The sequence below is a fragment of the Phalacrocorax aristotelis genome, chromosome 2 (genome assembly GCF_949628215.1).
Source record: "Phalacrocorax aristotelis chromosome 2, bGulAri2.1, whole genome shotgun sequence".
Classification (NCBI taxonomy): Eukaryota; Metazoa; Chordata; class Aves; order Suliformes; family Phalacrocoracidae; genus Phalacrocorax; species Phalacrocorax aristotelis.
In genome coordinates, this window is record NC_134277.1 from 35,977,421 (window position 1) to 36,003,307 (window position 25,887).

At 39.6% G+C, this 25,887-nt stretch overlaps 1 protein-coding gene across 2 annotated transcripts in view; it reads right to left on the minus strand.

Annotated features, from left to right (window-relative positions):
* IGF2BP3 (insulin like growth factor 2 mRNA binding protein 3) overlaps positions 1-25,887 on the minus strand; it is a 113,400-nt gene that overhangs the window by 74,171 nt on the left and 13,342 nt on the right. For both annotated transcript variants that reach the window (XM_075083032.1, XM_075083033.1), the window contains exon 4: positions 13,609-13,657. In XM_075083032.1, the coding sequence (XP_074939133.1) occupies positions 13,609-13,657 (49 nt within the window). The remainder of the gene's footprint in view (positions 1-13,608; positions 13,658-25,887) is intronic.

Genomic DNA, 25,887 nt, shown 5'->3' on the forward strand with positions numbered 1-25,887 from the left:
CCTGCTTCTCTGAAAGGGGCAAATTCTGCTGAAAGTGAGAAGATCTTTTCTTTTCATATATTTGATCCAGTGGTGCTCATGTTTATTAAAAACATTTTAAAAGGCTTTAAAAGTATTTGGAGATATGCAGATGCTGCAGAAGTGCATGTCTGTGACCACACTAACTGGGGAATGCACATGGCAACACTTCCTGGCACAAGGCACTGCGAGGGATGGCTTGCAGGAGCAGCAACCCCTAGCAGGGGAGCACCCCAGGCACTTCTGTGCTCTACCATCATAAACCTCTTGCCCCTCAGCCCAGGACAACACCTCCTGCCTTGCAGAAGCGTGCAGTCAGCTCCAAGCAGCTTTGCATCAGCAGCCTGGCATCACCAGTGGCAAATTTTCAGATTCACCGCTACCCCAGCACAGAAAAGAACATATGGGCCAGACAGACCTGATGAGCTCCACTTGCCTAATCTCAAGACCAGAAGAAGGTCTCTTCTCATTTGTGAGGCTCCCATCAATTACTACACTTACTGCAACAAAAATGCAAGAGACAACATTGTACCTTCTTTATCAAGCAGCAGGCAGACATCCAACATGGTACATATAATAGGGCAACACTTTCAATCCCACAAAGCTCAGAAGCTAATACCACGCAGAAGGATAGGGAGCAATGCAGAGCAGTCAAGTGCAGCCCAAGGATACTGGAGGCTGCAGCTCTGACATCCCTTACACATTATAATCTCTATGACCGCTTGCTTGACTCACCTCTGTGAAGCCACATTAATGCAGCTGAATGTCTGAATGGCGGAGACGTTAATAGCAACTTCACAATGGAAACACGGGCAAGCAAACTGAGGAATGGCCACTAAACATGTTGTTTCTGCCAAATTAATGAGAATTGCTGACACATAGGTATATTAATGTATCCATGATCTCAGCAAATCAAGTATTCTTACTGAAAAAAGGAATCTACACAAGGACAATAGTACACACTAACATCAATAGCAGATTTGCAACTCAGACAACATCCACAAGGGCAACAGCTGCTATATGCAATCAGATGAAGGCTACAGATTTATTTATACGCCCAATGCAACAAGGAACCGAGGAATGCCAACCTAGAAGCCACCAGCACATCATTATAACCCTCCACTTCAGAGTACATAATTGAGGTTGGCCTCCTTGTTGCTGCTCACACTGGGTAACTGAGTTCAGTAAAGGAACTACATGAGCAAATAAGTGGAAGTGTTACATGAATAGCTAGCTATCTACTACTCACATAACAGCCTGACACTATTACTAAGAGCAACAAAAAAACCCCAACACCCAATAAAAGTTGTCCCAAGAAATGTTGATTTGGATTCGTTTCTTACACATGCATTCAATCCACTATTAGGCTTTATAGCAAGGCAGCTGTTTGCAAAGATAGTTTTAATATATCTTCCGTCCCCTCAAGTTAATGGTGGGCTACAGTTTTCAGAGTGATTTCCTGTTTGCATTATATTCTAAAAATCCTGCACATTTGCTCCACTAAAAAGCATGTGCTTGGAAGTGGTTTTGATGGCTTTTAGTCACATCCCCCCTTTGATTGCCACAACATCCAAAGCGTCTGAAAATAAGGCAGCTATTTCAAGTTACATTCCCTTCCTTCCCTGCCCACATGTACTTGGCTACCAGTTCGAGACACAGGATCAGAGGGAGCTTCAGGCTTTAGAACACCACAAAAACTTTAAAAAAAAAAAACACTAACACAACTTCTTCTCCCTTCTCCCTGCTCAGCAGCTTTTGGGTCTGTTGGTGTTCACCTAGATCTTAAAGGAGATGAAGAATGGGTAGGAGATCTCACTGCCACTTCCCAAGGCCTCAACCCAGCAGCCAGTACCTGACCCACCGCAGCATCCAGATTCTTGCAGTGAGTGCTAGCTGCTGGATGAAATGGCAGCATGCAGGTGCAGATTGTATTGACATCTCTTATCTTTCCCATTAGCCTGTGGCATTTCCCATTGCTTGGTACAACAGCTTCACTGCTTGCTTTTGTCACGTGTCTCCCTCTTTCTCTAGATTCTGCAACTGAGATCATGTTGCTCCTTTTACCCACGCATCCAAGAAATAACTCAAGATTTTTCTGTAGCACTAGATGAAAGCAAGTGGGAGCTGTGAGAAAAGACATGGATGAGGCCCCAGTCTTGAATGGCCAAGTTCAAGACTGCAACCAAAACAGTCACTGTGGAAAGAGAATGCAGTGGCAAGGAAGCAGTGTGCTTTTACAAGTAGAAATGAAGCAGAAGGCTTGTAGCAGTACCACAGCCTTTGTGACAGTCTCAGCAGACTTGTTCATCAGAAAGGTAGCCTACAAGCCACTTTCTACTTGTCTACTGAACAAGAAAAAGACCCCCACACACCTAAGCACAAGCATGAGAAGACATGCTGACTACCATTGCTTTACACAATCAGCTGGGCTGGAACTAGCCAGCCCCTTGGAAGTATGCACATTTTGTTTCCCTCCCTCCACACAAGTGCCAGTTCCATCAAGTTAGGTCAACATGTGGTGCACGTATGATTCAAATGTAACATTTTCTGGCAACCAGCAGCAAGCCCAGAGGAGGATCCACACTACTGATAATGTCAACTTTTCCCATGGCTGTCATTAAAAAGAGAAGTCTGCTGATCTCTTGAGACATAAGCAGCAAACCCCATTCCACTGATGGGTTGGGGTTTTTTTGTTGTTGTTTTTTTTTTTTTTTAAAGAAAAGGAACAAAACCCAAGGCACACAGGTGTCTGAAAGCAGCTACCTTCGTAAAGTGAAATAACCTAAAATGAATGACATAACTGTGTGCAGATTTGGTCCCTCAACTCCAAATCACTTAGAATTTCCAAGAATGGGACAAAGATAATCAAAGGATAGGGAACAGCTTCCACTCAAAAACTACTAAGCAGGCTATCGATTTCAGCCTGGTAAAAAATAGAAGTGTGGCTGAAAAACAAAGGTCCTTAAAATAATGAGGGAAGTAGAGAAGGAGAAAAAGGTCACAGAGGTACTATATTGACTGTTCTTTCCAATACAGGTGCTCTGAGGCAGATGGAAGTTCAGAAGCAATGAGGTGAGATGAGACTGTTCTTCCTGCAACATACCCTAAAACCACGCAACCCTTCATTGTAGTATATTGTGGATGCTGTGTTTGCATTTGTTTAAGAACTTGTTCTCAGAAGCTCTAGATTAATTTCTCACATACAAAGACATCATTTCTGGGTCAGTGGGTTTCAGGGCTGCAAAACACCAAAAGCCAGGACACTGCTCTGGTGAGATATCACTATATCCTTGCCCTTATTCTTGTATCCCTCCCAAAGTATAACAAAGGTAGCATACAGGACTACACATAAACCTTTTTTTCTGACCAAGTGTTGCTGGTTTTATGTTCTTAATTCACAAATTGAGTAAGTGGATTAAGAAAAGTATCTTTGACACCACTTGAAGCTAATATTTTTCATTCCTTTGGCTACCATGAGCAAGAGGTCATAACATTTCTCCTATTATTGCCTAAGGAACAACTCATTTATGCATTTCCCTCAATTCTTTTCAACTTATACAACTGGTAAGCCCGAAGAGACAATCCCTACTAGTGACATCTTCTTTTAAGGCAGGTAACTGAAATTAGTTCAGAACTTCTCCAAGAGCAGGACAAGAGTGAGTAACTACATAATCACAGTAGTTTTACAACACTTGAAGGGCACCTATGTTTATAAAAGCATGTAGCTTTTCCAGCAGCTTCATACACACCAACAAAAAAGGTACTGACATACAATTTCATCAGCAATTTTTGGGATGCACTCCCAGCATCTAAAACCAACACTTCCACAGAAGAGCCAACACCAGTAAGAACTACTGGTTCCTCATTTCATAGGAAAACTAAAGCAAACAAGATTTAAGATATCAAGCAGCATGAATAATTAATTAGGAGAGACTAAGTTTACATGCGAAAGGCACAGAAAAGCTACATCAATAGCTTTGACAGGGATAAGAGTACATTTTTCTTGTCAAAAGGAATATTCTTTTATAAGTCAAAAGCATACTTTGGGACTTTGGTTGCAACTTGCTAAACTGAGGTTGCATTCAAAATGGAAAAAGTTCTCCGAAGCTACAATTTTCATCAAGTAGTCCCTTGGTGGTTTGGTTTTTATGCTATTAGAGTACCAGTGAGAAACAAGATCATGCAATTACATGTGAAATGAAGAAAGCAGCAGTGTGTTGGTGCTGCTTATTTCTTCACATCTGGGCTGTCTCACTTAAGGGTCATTTGAACAATGGGTTAATTTATCACTGTGTTTAAGGAAATTTAGCCAGCAATGGCATGCAGACCAAGTTCTATCTGCAGAGATGCAATACTATACCCAGACATGTTTTGCTTCCTATGCATGCAGGTGACAGACATGCAGAGATTCCACATCCAGCTTAATTTACAGTAATAATGCTATTATGAATAACAGTTCAGCTCAGAGGACAGTAAAAAGTAGTTTGTCCTAGGGTATGTCCTGCTTAATATCTTTGTCAATGACCTAGAGGAGGTGTTGCAGCACACCCTCCTCAGGTTTGGAAATTAAACCAAACTGAGGGGAACAGTCAACACACCAGAGAGTAGGGCTGCCACCCAGATATACCTAGCCAGGGCAGAAGAATGGGCCAACAGCAACCTGATTAAATTTAACAAGGAAAAATGCAAAATCCTGCACTGGGGAAGGAACAATCCCCTGCACATCAGTACAGGCTAAGGACTGCTAGGTTGGAGAGCAGCTTTGCTGAAAAGACCATGTGGAGTGTTGGTGGACAGCAAGCTGAACATGAGCCAGGTCTGTGTCCTGGCAAAGATGGTCAACAACAGCTTGAGCTGTATTAATAGGAGCACAGGCGATGAATGGAGGAAAGTTAATGCTGAGTAAAAGGGGATAATCACATGCAGATACTATATCCAGTTTTGGCACCTCCAGTACAAGAAAGGCATTGAGAACCGGGAACAAGTTCAGTGAAGGGTCATCAAGATAGTTGCAGGCTGGAATACCTCTCCAGTGAGAGAAGGCTGAGGGAACCGGACTTGTTGAGCCCAAAAACAAACAGCATAGCAGCAGCCTGCCCCAGAGGTCATTGAAAATATACAGCCAGACTCTTCCCAGAGGTGCAGGGTGGGAAGACAAGAGTCAACAGGTTTAAATTGACACAACAGATGTCCTCAACAGGTAGAAGGAAAACAATTTTCATTAATAGAATAATTAATCCTTAGAAGTGGTCACCCAGAGAGGTTGCACAAACTGCATTCCCAGAGGTTTCCAAGACTGGACAAAACCCTAAAAAGTGTGGTTTGAATTCAATACAGACCTTGCTTTGGGCCTCAAGTTGGACTGTATACCTCCTGAGATCCCCTCCAACCTGAATGGTTTTGCAGTTCTATGAAGGGACATGTCACAACACTGGATAAAGAGGTTGCACCATGATTAAAGTGACTCCTTAAGTAAAAATTTTAGCTAATGGGTACAAGACTTTGGCAACTGAGCCCTTGAACAAAGGTCTTCACAGACACCTTTCTAGAACTGCAAATAAAGAGTAAGATTTGGTGGCCGGTTTCCCAAAAAGCATTTTGAACCAAGCAAGTTTGTGTCTTAAGATTTCTCAAGTTTTGGAGTCACTGTTAGTGACAGGGTAAACAAGTAACCATATTATTCTAGGCTTGTGAGCAACACATTGTTTTAACAGCGCCAAGCAACCCCATGGTGACAATGCCAAATTTCTTGCACACTAACAGCTGTTTTAAGTATTAGAACATTTCTGAAACGTTAAGGCATCACAGGTTGTGCCTTCCTTTATCCTAGAAGATCAAAAACTAATAATGAAAACAAAGTTTTTCTCATCCCAGACACATTACAATGGAACAAATTTGGATGGGAGAAAAGTTTTGATCAAAACAGTTGCACTGATCAAACAGTCACACTGAAGCTTTTTTTAAAGCCCTTTACTTAGCTATTTCTCCCACTGAATGTTGGAAGGAAAATAAGATATAGGCCCATAAATGGAATCTGCAAAGACAAAGCTTCTGCATATATTAGTTGGAATGGCTGCATTTAACACTTAAAATTCATTGGTTTTCTATGCTTTGACATTAGAGCCCATTGCAGCCAAAAGCAGTTCATACTCCAACAGGGAAATCCAGACAACCCGCCGAGTTAAAGTTGTGTGACTTGGATGAGACAGTAGATTAAAAGTCTCGGGTCCAAATGGATGCTTCCCTCTACTCCTTGGTCCTGCCTCCTCCACAGCAGGGTTAAGACTCACAAACCATACCCTGAAGTCACTACATCTTACTACTCAGCATGTTCAGAGAAGCCAGCAGTTATTCCAGCTTGCTTAATATTCTGATCCAAAAGCTGTGGCAATTCAGTACCTTCTTCAAAAGTTGCTCAGCCAACCTTCCTGCCTCTGCCACATGAATCAAAGTGGTTGCCTGAACGACCAGCCAACACCACATTTCCTGCAGCACAAGCCCCAAAACCTTCTGCTTCCTATTCTTTCAACTTATTTCTTTGGCCATCTGGAGGAAGAGCAACTTTTACACCTCCAAACTGTGTCAATCAAGCCAGTTCTGACCTGGTGAGTCTTCTGATTTCTTTGAAGATTACATCTAGTTCTTGTGGTAAGAAGACCACCTTCCATATCTTCTAGGTGCTTCGCACAACAGAGCCCTGACCTCACCTCTAACCTCTCTATTACTTAAGGTCCTGCAATACAAGTTTCCTAAAGAAAAAAGTTGTGTTAACTAACACAATGCTACTTTTCTAAGCCTTCAACTATAATAAAAGCACAGCAAAGTATCTTCAGTGATGGCATCTTGGATATTAACTCTTAAATGGGGGCAGATTGATAAAAACATCACTATAAATTATTTTTAATAAGATCCTGATGTATTTAAGTAAAAATGCTGCAGTCCAATTCTCAAAGTTACTTTCCCCAATAGATTTTTCCCCTTGTTTATAACAACTGTAAGATGGTTATCAGCACCACTGTAGCCAACACACTCTTTTGAATAAATCATTCCAAGTGAGAAATATGCTTATTGCGTGTTTATCCAAGGACCTTTACTCCTATACCCTATATTTTAAACACCTGCAAAAGGTGTTTATTACCTCACTTATTCCTCTAAATATCACCCCCTATAATTAAGTCAGGCAATTAAAATCCCAACATAATCCAGTATGTTGTCTTAAGTGCAAAACTGGGTGGTCTGCCACAGATACAGTCACTTTCTTATATCAGGTTGCCTTACATGCTGCTGAGCCCAGCTAGACGATGGGAAATATGTGCAGCTCAGGCAAAACAGTTGGTTCAAAGTATAAGGCCCAGGTCAGATAGCAGAACAGAAAGACCACCATCCTCTTTTCTGTTTAGTAAGAGCAGAGGAAAGGCAGTCCCCATGCTTCTCTGGGTATAGATCCAAGACCAGGAGCGGGCAGTGCTGCCCAAGGGCTCCACATTGCCCCAGGGGCTGCTTTACCCCCTATCCTTTTGTTAAGAATCGGAATAAGCAGATGATCAAAATTCAACCTGTTTGATGTGCATAATTCTTGATAAATCTCACCAGTTTCTCATTATAGCAGAATTAATGGAGATTGAAAGAACTTGTCTCCTTAACCCTCCCTAAACATCATAGGTCTTCAAATATGTAAAAGACTGGTGCAGAGAACAGACTAACATGTTCTCCGTTATCCTGCTGAGTAGAACTAGTAGTAATTGGCAAAAGGTACAGCTTAGTGCCTGATGTAACGCACTGAGGAGGAAACAGAAAAAAGATCCTTAACCAGAGATTCCCACACCTAGCAGGCAACAGCAGATAATTTGTGCATGCTTAGCATTCTGCTAGCATTTTTATAGCTATACAGTATTTTTACAGCACTACTTTAAGTTAGGATTCTTGGAGGAGGTTTGAGGTGAAAGATCATGTTTCAATACATTTTAAACCTCTTTACTTCTATAATTCTTTTCATTGTTGTTCATCTCATTCCTGCATCTCCCCTTTACCTCTAGTATTATGAGAAATACCTGTTTTGTATAATCCTAATTTATTCTTAATTGCAATGGTTTCATGTTTTTCTTTTCCTTTAAAACCCAAAAGTTCCCCACCTGTCCTCTTCATAGCCTTGGTATTCTAGAATAAGCTACATCCAAGCAGGTACCATTCACCAAGATTAGTTTTTACACTGCACCTCTAGATTTAAAAAAAAGCAACACCAAAAACACCAACATCCTGGCCCACACAGCTTAACTATTTTAATCAAAGAAGCAACACAAGCTACTACAGACACTCAGGACAAACAGTTATGTGCATTGTAAGATGATCTACTAACACTTACAATCAGAATCAGCCTGGATTGTTTTAAAGAAACTGGAAGTTGTCTTACAAAATATGCAGATGGGTGAAGATGGCCCAAACCTTTCTTGCATTGACAGAATTCTCAATGTGGAGCCCGCACTCACATTTCAACTCTGATGCAGAAATCCTTTTCTATTACTTTTTCTGCTTGGAGAATCTAAAACATCAGAAGTCCCAGCATAACTGTGAGACTTTGTTTTTCATTTCCATGAAAAAGCAAGGAAAAGCAAACCCTGTTTAAACATACTTTTGCCTTTGGAAGAGCTAAATCAGACCTCCCTACCCACACATTTCTGTCCCCAAAAGCAACCTACAAGTCTCACAGCAAAGCTAGGAATACACATTCACAATATTTTTCTTGCCTCTCTGCTCACTCAACAGGTTCACACTCCACAGGCTGGGCTTTTAGTCTACCTTTTTGTTACTAAAGTTCATCAACACTCTGTGTTTATCTGTTTATCTGCTCCATACAAACTGATAAGGAAATAAGCCCACAGAAGATAAGTGGGAACTCTTCAACAGCTATCTTCCTGCTGAGCCAGCAAGTGCTGTTTCTGGCACCATCTGTATCCTGAAAGTCTGTTCTCTAGTGCTTTACTCACTAAACATGGGGAAAATATTTGGAAAGAAAAATCTCTTGAAGCACCTTCTACACCAAGGAAGCTAGTTTGTTTTTTTTTTTAAAGAAAGAAAGAAACAAAAAAGTGACATCTCACATAACTTCCTTCTCAGAAGAACTCTACTTGGATCCCCATCATGTTGAATCAGAAAAACTCTAGGTACTTCAGCTTTAAATCACCACACCTAGACCTTCTAGAAAGCATATCGTTTTTTGCTTGAAGCTACACCTCCAGTGCTGAATACTCACAAGCTAAGTGAGAGATTACTTGTGGTAACAAATTAGGAGTCAAAACAGTATGTTACATACTGCAGTTTAGGAAAGAGTAAGAGAGATCTATTTGCTTTTCTGCAGAGACAATAGAACCAGGGTGCTTGTTTCCAATGAGAAAGAGATGAGACCAGCATGTGTGGAGAATGAGTAAAGGTGGTGTGCCAAATCCTTCGCCTGTCATGATTCTTAGCATCAGTCTGGACTTTGTGTTTTATGAGTAAGGAGAGGAAAGGGGGGGCGGGAATTATACCCAACTACTATCACTAAAAGGTGCACTAGTTTCAGTGTTTGCTTCACCAAACAAACTTTGTAACAAATGAAACTAATTTAAAAAATAAAATCTGGTCATGAACATGTCCTTCAAATTACTAAATTGATACAATAACCTCTATGTGCAATTTATATGCAAGCAGGATAAAAGGAAGAAGATGCATTCCGGAAGTGATGATGCTTTTATGGAACAGGGGCACAGAGCCAGAGTCCTCAAACCCAGACAGTCCAGTGAGGGAAGGGGGGGAAAATGCAGATGACCTCCCAGATGAGTGAAGGACATGATCCTGGATAAGCCCCTGCCAGTCCAGACTCTAATTTCAGCCTGAGGCAAGTCCTAAATTTTCTTAGTGCTGACAGAGATGCTGCTTTCCTTCCACCTCTGTTTTCTCCTGGCTGGGCAAGGAGTACAAGAATACCCAACCCACAAGTACATAAACCTGCAGAACCTTGCCAAAAAAATTTCTTGTGAAGTTCAAATTAATTACCAGTCAAGTTTTGTGCAAACTTAACCTTGAATGCCTTGGAATACATTAGAATTTTATCTTTTACAGCTGCACTTAAAGTGAGCTCCTCAGGATAACAGCCTTGTGGTTTTGTTTCAATGTAGTAACTCAGCAGATTATAGCAGGTCGTTATCTGCCTTTCTTCTACCACTTAGCCCTGAATATGGTCTAAAAAGGTTATCTTACCTTTTTTACTTATACCATGATAGTCTGATAAGTACACAGTGAACTCTTACATTACCCAAAGGAAGCAGCTACAAGTTCAATTGCTATGGCTGGTTCCAAGAGTCAGTATTTTGTTTGGTAACTTCAACCTATGTGAAGGAGAAAACTAATTGGAACATTTTTCTCCAAAAAGGCAGCCAGAAAAGTAACTAGTTAACCTCAATTTGTATACTTGGTTTATGAAAAGTTTTATTAATAAATGCTTGTTACTATGTGGCCATTTATACCCACTGTTTATTTCCCAATCTATATAGAATAACTACAGGTCAAGTATCCTACCTCACGTGAGTCTTCAGGATACCCAGTTTCTTCCTAGTGGAAGTCAAGGTTTCCTTAACACTGAAGTTCAATGTTTTCTCTCTTCCATGCTACTAAAGGCACTAGATTTTACTAAATAGGCACACATGCCTCTTAAAGATAAAAAGGTACACCAGTGTAACGGTTTCAAGGTGGTTTTTTTGTTGCGTTTTGTTTGTTTTTGTTTGGTTGGGTTTTTTTAAAAAACAAAACAGGAAACTCATTTACTCCATTTCATGAAACTTAAGAGCTAGCTTCCATCTGCATGGAGAGCAAAGCACCCATATCAACGATAGGAGGCACCTTCCTCTGCTGATGTATCACAAAAGATTTCTCAATTCTGATTAAGCTTCAACTTATCCCTGAATGTTTTCTGGCTTTGAAAAGCAGAAGGCAAATCTATTCTCTGGGGTGCTCAAGAGCAGGAGCTACTATCAAACAATGTTACACTTCACTTTGTGGGGGATTTGTTATAAGTCAAGGACCTTCTCTGATGGGTGCGAGTATGCACAGAGACCCTTGCTGGGTCATAGTATCACATGGCCCAGGACTTACATGTACCACTGTGTGACACACTGGCAATAAGAACACCTGCAAAGCACTGAACTAGAAGCATGCACACTGACTGCTAGGGGCACACTGGTAGGCTTCCCATGTATAATGCTTGCTTTCTATAAAGAACAAAATTAAAACAAGCTCTGTTGAAATAATCTTAACAAAATATTGTTGCAAAGAATGACAAGGTAACCTTCCTAATAATGGTTATACGTGGGAAAAAATCACAAGAACATTAATCTTTCTTCCATTCTTTTTACATATCCCTATGCCACTGTATAAAGAAAGCTGTTTTAGGGTACTGTGTTTTCTATTTCAATATCGAACATACATGAGGGATGATAGACTGAACTAACCTAGAGACCTCTTTCATCAGTTGTTTTTTGGTTTGGTTTTAAGGATCTCACACCCATTAGAAGAAGTCAGTCTTGATTCAAGCAATTAACAAAGGAGTGATGAGGCAAGCAGATTGGCACAGAGGGACTATAAGAAACAATTTAAGTAAAATTGCTCCAGCTGACACACTTGCACACACACACACCATCCCCTCAGAAAACATTATGGAGGAACATTGCTTTGATATAAATACCTCTCTGTTTGTATAAACTTTTACTCTCCCTACCAGGCAAATGTTTGCAAGAAAGATTTGTTTTAAGAAGGAATCATCCAAAACTGTCTTACACAGCTCAGAGGAAGTTTTTGTTAGGTCTTTTAGCACCAAAAAAAGATACCAGAGCCCAAGGTAAATTTGACATAAGACAATTCCCTGATGAATTTAATCACCAGTCGCTGAATTTTGTCATCAGCATTCTTTTGAGACCATACAAAACTTACCTGCTTAGTGCAGAAGTAACAGACCACCAGGACTCGCAAAGGAAAACTTCCTAAAGTTTCTGGACAAGCCATACTTGTCAAGCAGCCCTTATGTTGTAAGAGAATGCAAGAGTATTGTAGAAGTTATTTTGGGGCCTCACCCCCCTAAATTCTGTGCCCAAAGGGTCAGGTCTGTACAAGAAGCATCAGGACATCTAGGCACGGTTAGGGTGATGTTAGTAGGGGCAATTTTAACTCTTCCTTGGGAACTTTTATTAAGACAATATGTTTTAAAAAGGTGGGGGGCAGAGGGAACATCTGTCTGAGACCAGATGCCACCACAGAAACTGCAGCAATGAAAAGGGGTGGGAAATCCTTTTTAAAAAAAAAAAAATCAAGAAGCAGATGGGAAATACGGTAGATGTGTAACGTATTAGCAGCAATAGCTACATACACGTAAGGAGGGATGAGCATGTAGAAGCATTCTGGCATACACTGTTCGACAGTGCTTACGTCCACATTTATTCACATTTTTCCAAATCATATGCTTCTGCTCTGACACTATTCCTACAAAAAATCCTCAGAGCAAATTTGTACCAAAAAATAAATTAATCCTCAGATCAGTCATCCCTCAACCATTTCTATTACTACTCTGCTTAACAAAAAAGCATTTATGAATTTGAAATAAAAGCTATCAGGTGAATACAGTTCAACTGAGGGTTGAACACAAAGGTCAGTAAGTACAGAGGAAATACTTATATAGAGAGTACAGAAGGACAGACTGAAGCAATGAGAAGTGGTATGTGAAGGTATCTTGCAGAAACCCTGCCGTTGACAGCCTAGGCTGGACAGACCGATGCCTCCGTTTTTCTCCAAAGCTAGGAAGCAATCAGGCAGTGCAAACAAAGAAGTAGCTGAAGGTGGGAAGTCAGACCAAACCTGCTCAGAGAACAACACTACCAGAGCTTTATCCTCCAATCATCTACCTTCCAATCTCCCTCAGGCAAAAGGATGACTTACTACTAGTAAAACGTGAAAACAACATTTTAAACACATGCAATGTAGAGAAACAGTAAAGAAAACAGATCCGTTCTCACAGTAGCCCACCTACTGCAAAAATTACAACACTATTTGTGGAGTGTAAACAGCAAGTATACAATATCTTGGTGAGAGCCAATAACCATAATAGCACGAGCAAACAATTTGCCATAGTGTCACCACCATAGAGGAGAAAGGGGGGAGGGGAGGGAAAACATCAAAGAAAAAGGATCAGCATTAAATTTCTGCTTTTGTAAAGGTTTTGGCCAAGTATTTAAGTATGAACTTGTATTAAGTTTACTGAACTCGCACACCAGCAAGGTCCAAAATGGACAAGCTTTCAGTCAAAGAGACTGCATCAGGAAGTCAGCATTCAAAGAATCCATTTCGACATTTTTTATGGTTAACTTGGAGAGCAGAAATGAAGGCAGTTATCTGAATTGCTTAGAAGGCTCTATTGTTCCCTCTTCCAAAGGATTTTTCCCCAGAACAGAATGGGTGGTGTGTGCAAAGCAAGTGAAAGGTGGGGGAAGGGGAAAAGTCTTGTGGATAAAGAGAGAAACAGAAACACAGTTTTAAGCAGAGATATAAATTTTTAAAGTAACTTCCTACCTCCCACTGCAAGTGAGGCGGGATATTTCTGATCTGAAGCTTCCGACTCCTGCAGATAAATTAAAGAAAATAGTTTTTAAAAAAAACACACACCAGAAAAAAAGACAATATTGCAAGATAGACTATGTATAGCACTGTCTGCATTTAAACACGTATCATACTAAGATGGGCAAAACCAAATACACAACTCAAAACCCCAACAGATCACTGGGAGGGAATGTCAGGTCAAAACAATTTCAAGTCCAAAGAACTGTTACAGAAATACTTGTTACACATTTGACAGCTGTTACATTTCATGAAGTCTCCACTTTTCCTGAAGACTATTTCTATTTCAACTTTAAGGTCTTCAGTATGTAACTCTCTCCATTATAAATGGATGTCATAATCCCCTGTATTTTTACTGGATTACCCTCCACAGACCTCAAGAAACTTTTTTTTAAAGTTCATCAGGAAGATACTTCAGGGTTCTACATTCCTTCAAGGAATAAAATACAAATTCGAATAAATACATTTGATAAGCTTTTCATTAGCCAATGACAGACTATATTCTAACATTTATATGGGTGATGTTCTCCAGCCCTGATCAGGAGGAGGGGATAAGAATCAGTAAATTCATTGTATTTGCACCCCAAATTTACATCAGTTTTCGCTTATCTGGTAAACAAAACATTCACTTTGAAGTGCTACTGCAAAGCCTGGCAGTGTACTGGCTGCCTTCACAGCCAAGTCCTTTGTCTCCTCCCTTCCCCCAAAGTGAGAGAACAAATAAATGCCAGAGATGCCACAAACCCCTTGGGATTTACAAGAATGTGTAGATTAACACAGTTTCAGCTGGGCTCAGGTAGGACATGCTGGTTGGGTCAGTCTGGCTGGTTTAGGAATATCTGGGGAAGGGATGGGGACAACACAGAGCAGTCTAGCTTAGAAGGTCTCCACTATATTTTTGTTCACCAGAGCAGCTCAAAGAAGCATCCTGTGTTCAAACAGTTTTACTTAGTGTTTTAATTGCTTAATACTGACCTCTCACAGAAAAACGCTTCACAATTTAAGGGCTTTTTATAACAGAATAAAAGTTTGTTAAACTTCTGTAGACCAGTAAAATCTTGCAACACAAGTTTTAGAGATGTTCCCGTCTAGCAATAAAATCGAAAGCTTTCATTTTCCTCCTCAGATCCTTTTAAAATATACTCCTTTCCTTAACACCACCACCACCACCCACCCACACAGGCCTGCAGTGAGTGTTTTGCATCTTGAAATGCTCTCCTCCACAGGCTTTGTTCAGGGCACAGCCGGAGCTTACAGTGCAAATCCACCTTGCCCAAACTTCTCACACAGATGTGTCACCCCCAACACTACAGCAACCATGAGATCAAGCAACAAGCATGCTTTGCCCAGAAAAGATGAACAGGTCTTGGTTGTGTGGCATTTCTCAGCTGTTTTCACTCCCTCAAGCAAGCGCTGATTTCAGCATCTGATCGTATAAATAGGCAAGGAAGGGAGAACAAAAACCCAAACCTCACAGAACCCCGTTTAAGCTTCCATTTTCAGTAAAGCAAAGAGAATCAGGAGCTGCCTCACTGTAATAGGAATGGGGGAAAATTTCCTTGAAGACTGCAAAAATTTCCTTGAACTCATCTCAGCTAGCGATACTGCTACAAAACAATTACCCTAAAGTAGCAATATACTGCTCTGAAATGTGAAAATACAGCAACCTGAAACTTTGAAGTTAGGTCCTAAAATAAAACAAAAAAGGGGCTGTTCATTCAGTATTAAAAATACTGGGAAATTTTAATGCAGAAAAATCCCAAACCACAAAATTGGCAGCCAATACACTATTCAATGTGCGTCAAACTGTGTCATGCCATTAGTGTCTCACACTTATAGATTCAAATTAAAATTCATGAGTTTCGTAGCAAGGAGTGCCACTCACAGAAGGATCTGAGCATGCAACAGCCCAGCCAACACACCAACAACAGGTCTCACCCCAGCTCCATGCCAAGTTAAGCAGCAAATGCTCTCACTGGGCAGTGTATATCCATCGGTGAGAAGGAGGGGAACATCCTTTCCAGATGCACTTACACAACTTTCATACACACAACTGCCACCTCACATTTCATTTCAGAAAGAAAATATCATCTGTTCTCCTTTACTGCCCAACACCTGAAAGATGGACCAAGAAAAGGCAATCTCTACATTTACTCAGCAGTAAAGGACATAACACAATGCTTGGGGTTTTTAGGGTTCTCGTTTGTTTGTTGTGGGGGTGGTGTTGTTTGGTTGGGTTTTTTTCTTCTTTTTTTCCCTCTTCCCACGGGGCTTTGAGAGACTGAAAAGTTTGATGCAATTTAAAGCTTTGCCAACCAACATTTGTAACGCAAAAATAACTTCAGTATCCTGAAAGGGAAGAGGAGGAAGGGAGAGGAGCAAAAAAGAAATGCCACCTTAAAATTACCAGTTCCTCTACCATGTTCATAAAGAGCTAAAGGAAATGGCAAGCCAAGTACAAAACGGGTACAGTCCCACTGTGCACCTCAATTTATGGCAATAGTGAGACACCTATTGTACAAAACTGAAAGGTCACTTCAAAAACACAAGAACAGCTATACGAACCATTTAATTTGAAACTCTTTACACTATCAGTTGCTTTGCTGCACTGCAAGTAATTTGAGCTTGTCACCCAATGCATAAGTTTGATGTCTGGTGTTTATTGATGCATGTGAAAATTTAAATTTTTTTTTTACATTATTGCTATATCAAAATTAGCCATAGGAAAAAAAGTAATAAAGCTTAGCATGGTCAACAGAGAAATCACATAGAACCAGGGTAAGATGAAGAGATCATAAGCACCTTTGAGACTTCTCCATTTTAGTTACTATCAGCTCCTATTAAAAAAGTCTAAATATATTTCTTAAAATTACCTAAAAATACACAAAGCTTGTAACCCCTTTCCCTCTCTGCCCTTCTTCCCACAAAGAATAGATAGAAATAAGAAAGGTGGTTTTGTGTCCCCAGGCCCAGAACAAGCAGCCAGCAGAGACCAAATCCCCCATAAACTGTGATAACCTACATGGCTCCTGCTCAGAAGGATCACTCCTCCCGCTCATCTCCTGTGCCTTGGCAGCCCCATACAGCTCCTTGCTGCAGGGCAGCATTAGCGATCTGCAGTCACCTCTACTGCATGTACTTGAACCCATGGAGGATCAGCTCTCGGTTTCCTCAAGAAAAATCCCAAACCAAATGCAAAGGTATGGCAAAGAGTAAGGGACAAAGCTGGGTCTGACTAAATTTGCTAGAGAGCAACAACATCCACAAGGATGGGTTCTGACTTTAGAAAGCATGCTTTTTCATAGGGACAAAACTCTACACAATGGGTAGGGAAAGGAAAGAGAAAAATATGGAAGAATATTTCCAGGAACATGCTGCCATCTCACACAGCGTCAGCTCTTTTAGGGTGCTTTCCATCTTCCTCATAACTCTATTTTCTTCAGCAAAGTACGGTACATGCAAAGCTGTTACAGCTATCACATCCCAAGAAGCATAATCCCACGCGGGGGTTTTGTTTTATTTTGAAATAATCTTAAGTTTTGTTACTTTAAACCTACTTGTAGTTATACCAGGTGTGTACAACCAGAAATCATGCTTTCAAATTCCATGAAGGTATTTTACTACAATAGTTTAGTTTAATATATAGCTCAACTAATCTTAATAAATCCTTAGTAAAACACTGCCAGCGTATCTCAGTGTGACTCATAAAAGCCTTGTGTGTGCACTTTTTCCAGTTTAAGCAGATTTTCTAATTCATTTCTTCCATTCTAAATAGCCATTGCAAATAGACATCAACTGAGAGAAAAGCCTGGGCAAATTACATCGGTGCTCTGTATCATAGGAAGGTTTCTGAAAGCTACCTTTAGTACACAGCATGTGAACAGGTATTCACATTTCTTTCTCTTTTTCAAACACACCCAAAACACTTTTTATTGGGTAAGAAGAAAACAAACTTATCTGGTTTCTGTATAAGGTTAGTCCATAAGCAATTATTTGGCAATAATTTACTTTTCTTAAGAGGAATTGCACACATTCTAATTCTTTGTTTCAGGTATTATGTATTATACAAGTAACTGGATTTGGTTACTTCAAGGCACTGCTGTTGGCCACATTCAACATACCAAGTCTGAAATATGGAGCATTGTGTTTGGGGGACATGAGTATCTGCAACACTGAAAGCAGGTAAAACAAGACGACATCATTGTGCTCCTCAAGGAAAGCAGCGTATTTTTGCTACATATGCGTGCAGAGACAGAAAGGGCAAAGTACCATAGAGATGGATAATTTACTAAAAGCCATCTCTGTGGTTCCTGAAGGGGTAATCTCTCTCGTGTAAATACAGAGAGTACATATGCAGGGACACCCAGTGCTCCCGACCCAAGAGAAACCCCCCCACATATGAAGCAATACTAGACATGTCTTAGGGAAAAGGTGGTGGAAGGAGGGAAGAAAACTCAAAATTTCAGTGTTCTCGTTCCTTTATACATACTCTTTCCTTCTCTCTCTGCCCTCCCTATATACATCACTTTTTTCCTTCAAGCTATCAAAATCCTCTTGGATTAAAAAGGTCTCAAAAGTTGTCTATTTTTGCATCCCTACATTAAATAAAATCTCACTGTACACTCCCACTCACTAATATAATCTCACTGTGTGCTTTATGTGACATTTAGCAAAAGCAAATCACAGAACACACAAACAACCCCTTAATAGACAATAATTTTAAAACATTGAAGATAGACAGTTATAAAATAAAGAACAATAAAGTATCATGCTTTTGCTCAGTCCTGAATTTTTTATATCATCTCATAGGTGTGTCAAAATTTAACTCTTTCAGAGGGGAGCATACACAAACAAGTGTCGAAGTAACTGCACATCCACACTATCATACCCATGCTCTTACCAGACCCTTCTCACCATCCTCCCTCCCTCCCTCCCCCCAGAGACCTGCTGCCTCCTGCTCATTAATTCCCATTTCTCAACAATGCCACGTAATAATCTCTTATTTCAGCCGCCATATGAACTACACACAACCTGCTCTTTTTAAACAAGAGTCTACGGAAAAAGAGTTAAACATATTTGAAAGGTGATCAAGTGAACACCAGTGTTAGTCCATTCAATTGTTTGAACTCAATACCTGTAGGATAGAAAGTAAATAGTCTACCTTTTCCACTCATAGGAACATGCAAAAAGCAAGTGCTTATTTATTTCATGCATTCTAGTTAGGCACTGCTATACTGGTTACCTGGAAAAAGTCTTGGCACCTCACACCAACAGCACAGATGCAGAGTATGCCAATACCCATCAGCACTGAGTGCCACAACTCCCCACACTGCCTCCAAGTTAATGGTCCCCCGGTTCCAACAGCTATGCACGATCCCCCTGAAAACCCAGACTCGTGCGCCAAAACCACCCTTTTTTCCCCCCTGAGCTCCAAAGAGCAGCACAAGGACAAAGACCATTTCTCAAGCTTACTTCACTGACCGCACTAACTTAACATAGATTGAGAGGGAATATTAAAAAGACACAACGCATACAACCAAAAAAACCCACTATAAACTATGGCTAGTGCCCCAAAGTAAGAAACAACTTCTGCGTAAAAAGTCCCAACATGAACAGCCATAGGAACAAAGTCAGCAACTCCTACAGGCAAATGGAAAACTGCTGGTAATCAGCTGAATTTATGAGGGAAGGGGAAGAGGTGTCTTATTGTTTACTCTGCAGCCAGCAAAATAAAAACAGGCAAGAAAAACCCAGCACAAAAAGCTACCCCCCCCACACAGAGTTTACTCCTATCTCCCCCTCAGGTTGCTTCAAGTAGCTGATGCTTGATCACAACAGAGTGAATCAGTGTTTTTAATGATCTGCTAGTGGGGCAGGGAGAGGAAGCAGGTTTACAGGACAAAATGAAAAAATCCTTAACTGTCTATTCATATTAGTGTGGTTGGGGAAAAAAGCAGAAGCAGGTTTTTTTAGTTACAAGGGGAGAGAGCAGGGCTCTCATTTTCTTCATGGCACACGTAGGTAACAATATAAATTAAGTCACTGGAGTAGCTTGTCCTGTAAGAGGTGCTGCTGCCTGCCTCTCAACTTCACACTGAAACTCAGTGGGTCAAGCAATCTTTTCAGTCTTTTTAAATTGTTCATATTTGAGTTGTGAAAGCACCTAACAAAGTAGTAATAAGTCCATCCAAATAAAGCTTATTGAATGTGCATGCTAAGCCATCCTTTTATATATAATTCTATATGTATATACACACAATTATATATCTCGTCTTGCTTATTCCTAACAAGTAGTTCTGACACACACAAAAGCAATGGGTTGCACTCCCTCCTCAAAAGAAGGTATACTAAATTTCTGGTAAAGACCCACCCAGGTTCAGTGAAGTAACAGCGGTTTTTATATCACTTCTGCTAAAAGGTAATTAATTTCTAGTGTACATTACAAGGCACACTGACAACACAGTTACTGTATGTTATCAAATCAAGCCATTAGCTTGCGAACCAGAAAGTTCATCCTGATGCCTTTCCTACAGAAGAAAGAAAGAAGAATGTTTCAACTACTAACTTTGTTAACAAACATTACTTTTTTTTTGACACACACTGATCTGGGCAGCAGAACACTTGAAGAGGAAATGTTCTTGCTCCAGTTTCAGACCCAATTCAGCAATTCAAGCAGACAAAGCTTGGCTAAGCCACAGGCAAACTGCAGTAATACTTCTCTTTGTGTTGCCTCATTATTTAATCCCAGACCTGGATTTAAAAACACTCCATACTACCACTCAGAATAAGGTTTTTCCAAAAAGTTTAAAGAAAAAGCCCATGCAAGACACAATGGTTGTCTCATAACTACACTTTTCCCCTTTCACCTTGCACATACAGCCCACCAAAGTAAACGCTTCAGAGAGGTATATTATCTCGGCATTCAAGATGAAAATCTGGCTCTTGGATTACCTCACTGATCCCTCTGTGCTGAAGATCAGATTGCCTACCAGTGCCCACGAAATATCAGATTTGCGTACTACTGTCTACCAGGACAAAGTACCAGAAAGCTGTCCACAGCACCAGTACACCATGCAGCTCCCCTCTCTGAAGGCACCAGTCAAATGACTGGGCTCAGGGCTGCGCTATCACTGCAGGATAAACTCAAATACTTTGAAAGAGACTGGACATTTGTGGACAGGCTATGATAACCCAAGAAGCGCAACCAGAAGGTTTATATTGGCACATCAAGTTTACATCATACAAAATAGGTAAATCAACCACCATAAGACTGACTGTAGTTCCTACGTTTATGTAGATTAGCTGGGTAGTAGGCTTTCACCTGTTACCATTTCCAACAGGATTTCAATTCAACAATTCTTCACATCACTAATTAGACTAAAAGCTTATATTCATTATTTGTAAATTCCCATGAGTGGTCCATAAAGACATTTTAAAAAGAAAATTCTAAAGATTCTGCCATTACCATATTAATGCTGAATTTCTCATTTGAAAAAACTTTCATTTTCCAGGTGTTGTTAATGAGGGAAGGCTGTTAAGATTTTTTTAATTAAAGAATTAAGCACTGCTTTAAATTTAATGGGAAGTTCCAGTATCCTTTAGGAAAATGGGCTTTCATCTACCCTTGGGGCTTCTGACATTTCAGGCATTTTCTTTCCTCTCCACCCCTCACCCCTTTGGAGAAACTGAAAGGGGTTCTCTCATTCAGGCCACCTTCCCTCCCCCCTTCTGTTTGTTTGGTGGGGTTGGGGTTCAGGAATTTTTGTGGGTAGGGTTTTTGGGTGTTTGGGTTTTTAAAGCCACAGCTCTTCTTTCCCTCCTCCTTCTCAGAGCAAGGGTCTATTCCTCAAATAATTGTGCAACTGAGCTGATTTTGTTGACCAAACAGTTTAGAGCTATGGTCACTTGCCATTTATTCTCCTACCCCACCACTAACGTGCAATTAACTGGGATGTGGATAACAGTGAAAACACTCAGGAGGTATATGAAGGACTGAAAATAACATCTTTAAATGCAAAAGTACTTCTAAACATGCAAAAAGAGTCTGTTAAAATCCTAACTGGTATGAACTAGTAATCCCCTAATGATGGAACACAATGCTCATCTTTTATCTTTCCCTTCCCTGTCTCTCCTTTCCTTCAGCCACTAAAATAGCTAAAAGGCTTCTTCTCTCCCTTCACCTGTTTTCCTAATGCCCACAGGGGGCTGCTGGTTGAAACCGTCAATATTTCCACACAGACTAACTAGATATTTTACATCAGCTGTAAGCAGCAGCTCCGAACTGAAACTTGCACATGGTGTCCCCACAATACATGGCCAAGTTAGGGGCTGGGAGCTCTAGAAAGGGAAAGGAAAAGGATTGTTGGTGGTGGTTTGTTTTAATTTTCAGTGAATTCAGCCCATTTTAAAGAGCCCAAGGAGGAGAAAGAAATATTGTAGGATTCTTTGGTGTCATTTCTGAAGCAAAAAAGGGTACCAAGACTTGAATAATTTAAAAAAGCCAAGAAAATACTTTGTTCCATGAAACAGCTGCTGGATACACCCTCACAGTGCTTTTATTTTGCTTGTCTTCCCTACTACCACCACTTACTCCACAGAAGTTTGCACATCACTTAGAAACGTGATGGAAACAAGTGACACAGATATCACGTACAATGTAAAACCTTTGGCAGCTTTTTTTTTGTATGGGAGGTATGGCACCAGATTACATCTTAACAGCAGCTCAGTGATTCACCCTCAGACTGAGGTATCTAAACAAAATTAGCAGCATTTATAGATCGACTCAGTAGCCACCATGCTGCTGAGACCCACTTGCTCAACCATGAGCCTGTTCTTGCAGAGAACATTGGAAATGCTTTCCAGGTACCTTACACCACAGCTACAGACGGCTAGTCTAACACATTTTCGTCTCTTTTAGGTCAGACCCAAGTGAAACTAAGTTTGTTCGTACTTCAGTTAACTTCACTCTAAACTCCCGATTAACCATTCAAAATCAGTTCTGGTTTGGGGGGTGGAGGGGAAGCAAAATAAGGCTTGAAGTAAAATAGCTAGAGTCACTCTGCCTATACGCTTAGAGCATGTAATTGCAAGAACTCTGTGACATAGGCTCAGAGAGCCAGGAGCCTCTAATTTGCTACTTTTTTGGCTATTAAACATCCACTTTAAACCTTTCAGGTTGAGAGCAAGCCACTTTAGAGCTTAAACTGAGCAAGGTGTTCGGGTAGTTCAGAGACCCATCCCAGCACACACTTCTCTGCTACCCCACTGCTTTACCCCACACACAGACTTTTTAAAGAAAAGCCTGTTTGCTGCTTCTCAGGCTGCTTCACAAAAAATGACGAAAATTAATGTCCAGTTCCTAAAATGATCTTGGTAAATAAAGATTCCTGTGGAGTCTGGGAAATGGAAATACAGTGAAACACTCGTGCTGTGGAAAGCACCATCTAACTTCAAAAGGCTTACGTGCTACAACTAGAATAAATGAGAAATCTTGCTTAGTCTGATTTTTAAGTGTATATGTAAACTTCAGCTAACACACAGGCTCGCTAGCATTTTCAAGTCTCTTCCATGATATAAAAGGATATTAACAAGGGCAAACTACTTCATTTAGACAACTGTCTATATAATAATATCTAAAAATATTAATAAAGCCCTAGGGCTTAAAAGAACAAAATAAACTAAGAGCAGAGTTAACAAGAGCACAAAGTAAATCAACACTTTCAAATGCAGTGCCACACGTTTCAGGCTCTTTCCAGTGTTTAAAATCACTCAAAGAATGTAGTGTGTGTACACACGCATGCAGGCATGGCTTTGCCTCTGCATCCAATCTGGCCAAAAATTCAATTTTTATTACTTTTTTCATAAATACATACATTACTCAACTTTGCAACAGGGCAGCTTTATACTGACATCATAACTGAGCAGTTAAGAGTATACTATGCTCATCAACTGATGTTCCAAAGCCTGAGGTTACCCTGCTCACATGGCTAAGGGCTTTTTTTAAAATTTATTTTAAAAAAAAATCTTTCCTCATTACTACTTTCCACCCATCAATCTCAAGACAAACCAAGAAAAGTTTTAAAAGCACTGGCAAGACATAACTTTTAGATCTTCTAGACCACACTAACAGTAATTGATTAAATAGAATACTTCACCAGTTTTACAACAGAAATATCAAATTTACTGTACCTTTCCTAATATTATTGCTTTAAAATAAATACATTCTTCCATCTCAAAGGATTCAGTGTAATAAACCTTATTCACACAAGTGAAAAGTGTAAAACTTTTTAAGTATACACTCATGCAAACAATAACCACAATAACTAAGACACCACACAGATACCAATTACCACTTTGGTGCTCTAGTAATTGTTTTCCTAGCACACCTTGTTGAACTAATTAAATACCATAAAGAAATAGCACTCAGGTGCTGGCCCTTACTACTGGTGATTCCACATGGCCTTAAACTGATGAAATGACCTAAAGCAGATGAGACAACACCATTACTGGAGGAATGCTAGAATGTGTGGGGTTTGCACTATCACCATCAAGTATTTTTCCTTCCTTTCTCTTGCTTGTCAAAACCCAAAAGTCTTAGGAAGTGACCACTCTGCTGCTTGGCTTTGTCATTTTTATGCTGAATGTCACCAGATGTAAAATTTGAAAATAAAGCACCATTGCTTCTTCTATATTTAAATTACTTACAAAGAGAAACAAATCAGGTTTATGGTTGTCAGATATTATTGCCTTTTTAAAGTAATTTTCTCTGAAAGAGTTCGCCCCAAAAATGAAATCTTATCCAATTAGACAAAAATTGTGTGGACAGAACATCAGAAAAGAAAATTTTATAGCTGTATTTAGAGCAAGAAGTTACACGTTTAGAACAACCGCGTACTCTCCCCTCAAAAAATGTTACACCCTTCAAGTGTAGAATACATCATCTTTCAGTTGGGCTGTAGAGCTAAATAATATACACACTTTGCACACATACAAATTATTTTCTACATTAAGTTTTGATCAAAAGACAGGTTAGTGGAAAAATGTAACTTTTTGATTAACAAGTTTTAAGGAGTTATATTTTTTAAGTAATAACAACCACACAAAGTTGTGTTGTCTACAGAGCTTATTTTCTTTTTTTTAATAGGGCAATAATTTTGATCAGGGTAAGTCCATCTACACTAGTAAATCCACATTCACAGTAAATATTTTGTACCGGCACAGTTAAAGCATCACAGCTTGTGTGTAAAGTCTCTCACAATTTTTTTTATATTTACTTTATAGAAATATTGTTAATTTTATCTTTCATTAAACTTCATTTCTAAGAATTACCAAAACAATCTTCTGTGCTTTTGTCATAGCAGCTTTGATTAGCACACAGAGGCTTACATAGTATAATATATGAAACCAATGCCTCAGCTCTCATACCAGTCTTTGATGAAAGCCTTAGAGTATCATTTTGTTCTGTTCAACTGAAGAGTCAACAACTAAAATTCAATTGTTCGAAGTTTAAAATTTTGCAACATTTTGGTTTTACAACTTCTTTCAAAGGCAAGTTATGTTGAAAACTCCCTTGTATATCAGAGGTGTAAGTATTTTCTTCTGTAACCTTTACAGTTTTTAATAATTTCCCCCTGCTTTCATAATGGTATAAAAAACCTGCCATGACCTTAAGTGGCATATAAAGCAATTATGGGATAGAAACTATCACCTTTTAAATAATTCCATTATTTTTCATTTCCTTTTTCACAGAAAACAGAATATAGTGCATGTTTTGAGGATGAGGATCACAGCAAACATTGACTTTTTTTACAGTCACTGTAGATTTGAATACACTGTTCCGATCAGAGAACGAAAATAGAGTTTACATTTCTGCACTGAAAGCGGTACTTTTTACATAAGGTAGCATTTAACATTTACTCTATTTCACATTTACACTAGTTCACTTTGTATTAAACTGAGCAAAATCGTAAATTTGGATCAGTTAGTTTCAAAGCACACAAAAGTCCTATATCATTCTACAGCTAACCAGTTAATTAGTAAGTGTAATCTACAAGTTAATCATCATTAATATCAAGGTTATTTGCATTTAGTAACTCATAGTTTTCAAATGCATAGCATTTTGCTAGATATTTAAATTAAAATTAGGAACAAAGTTCATATGAATAATTATTATCATTTTGACCAAGTTTAATAAATTATTTAGCAGTTAATTACTTCAAATTTAGTTTTTATACA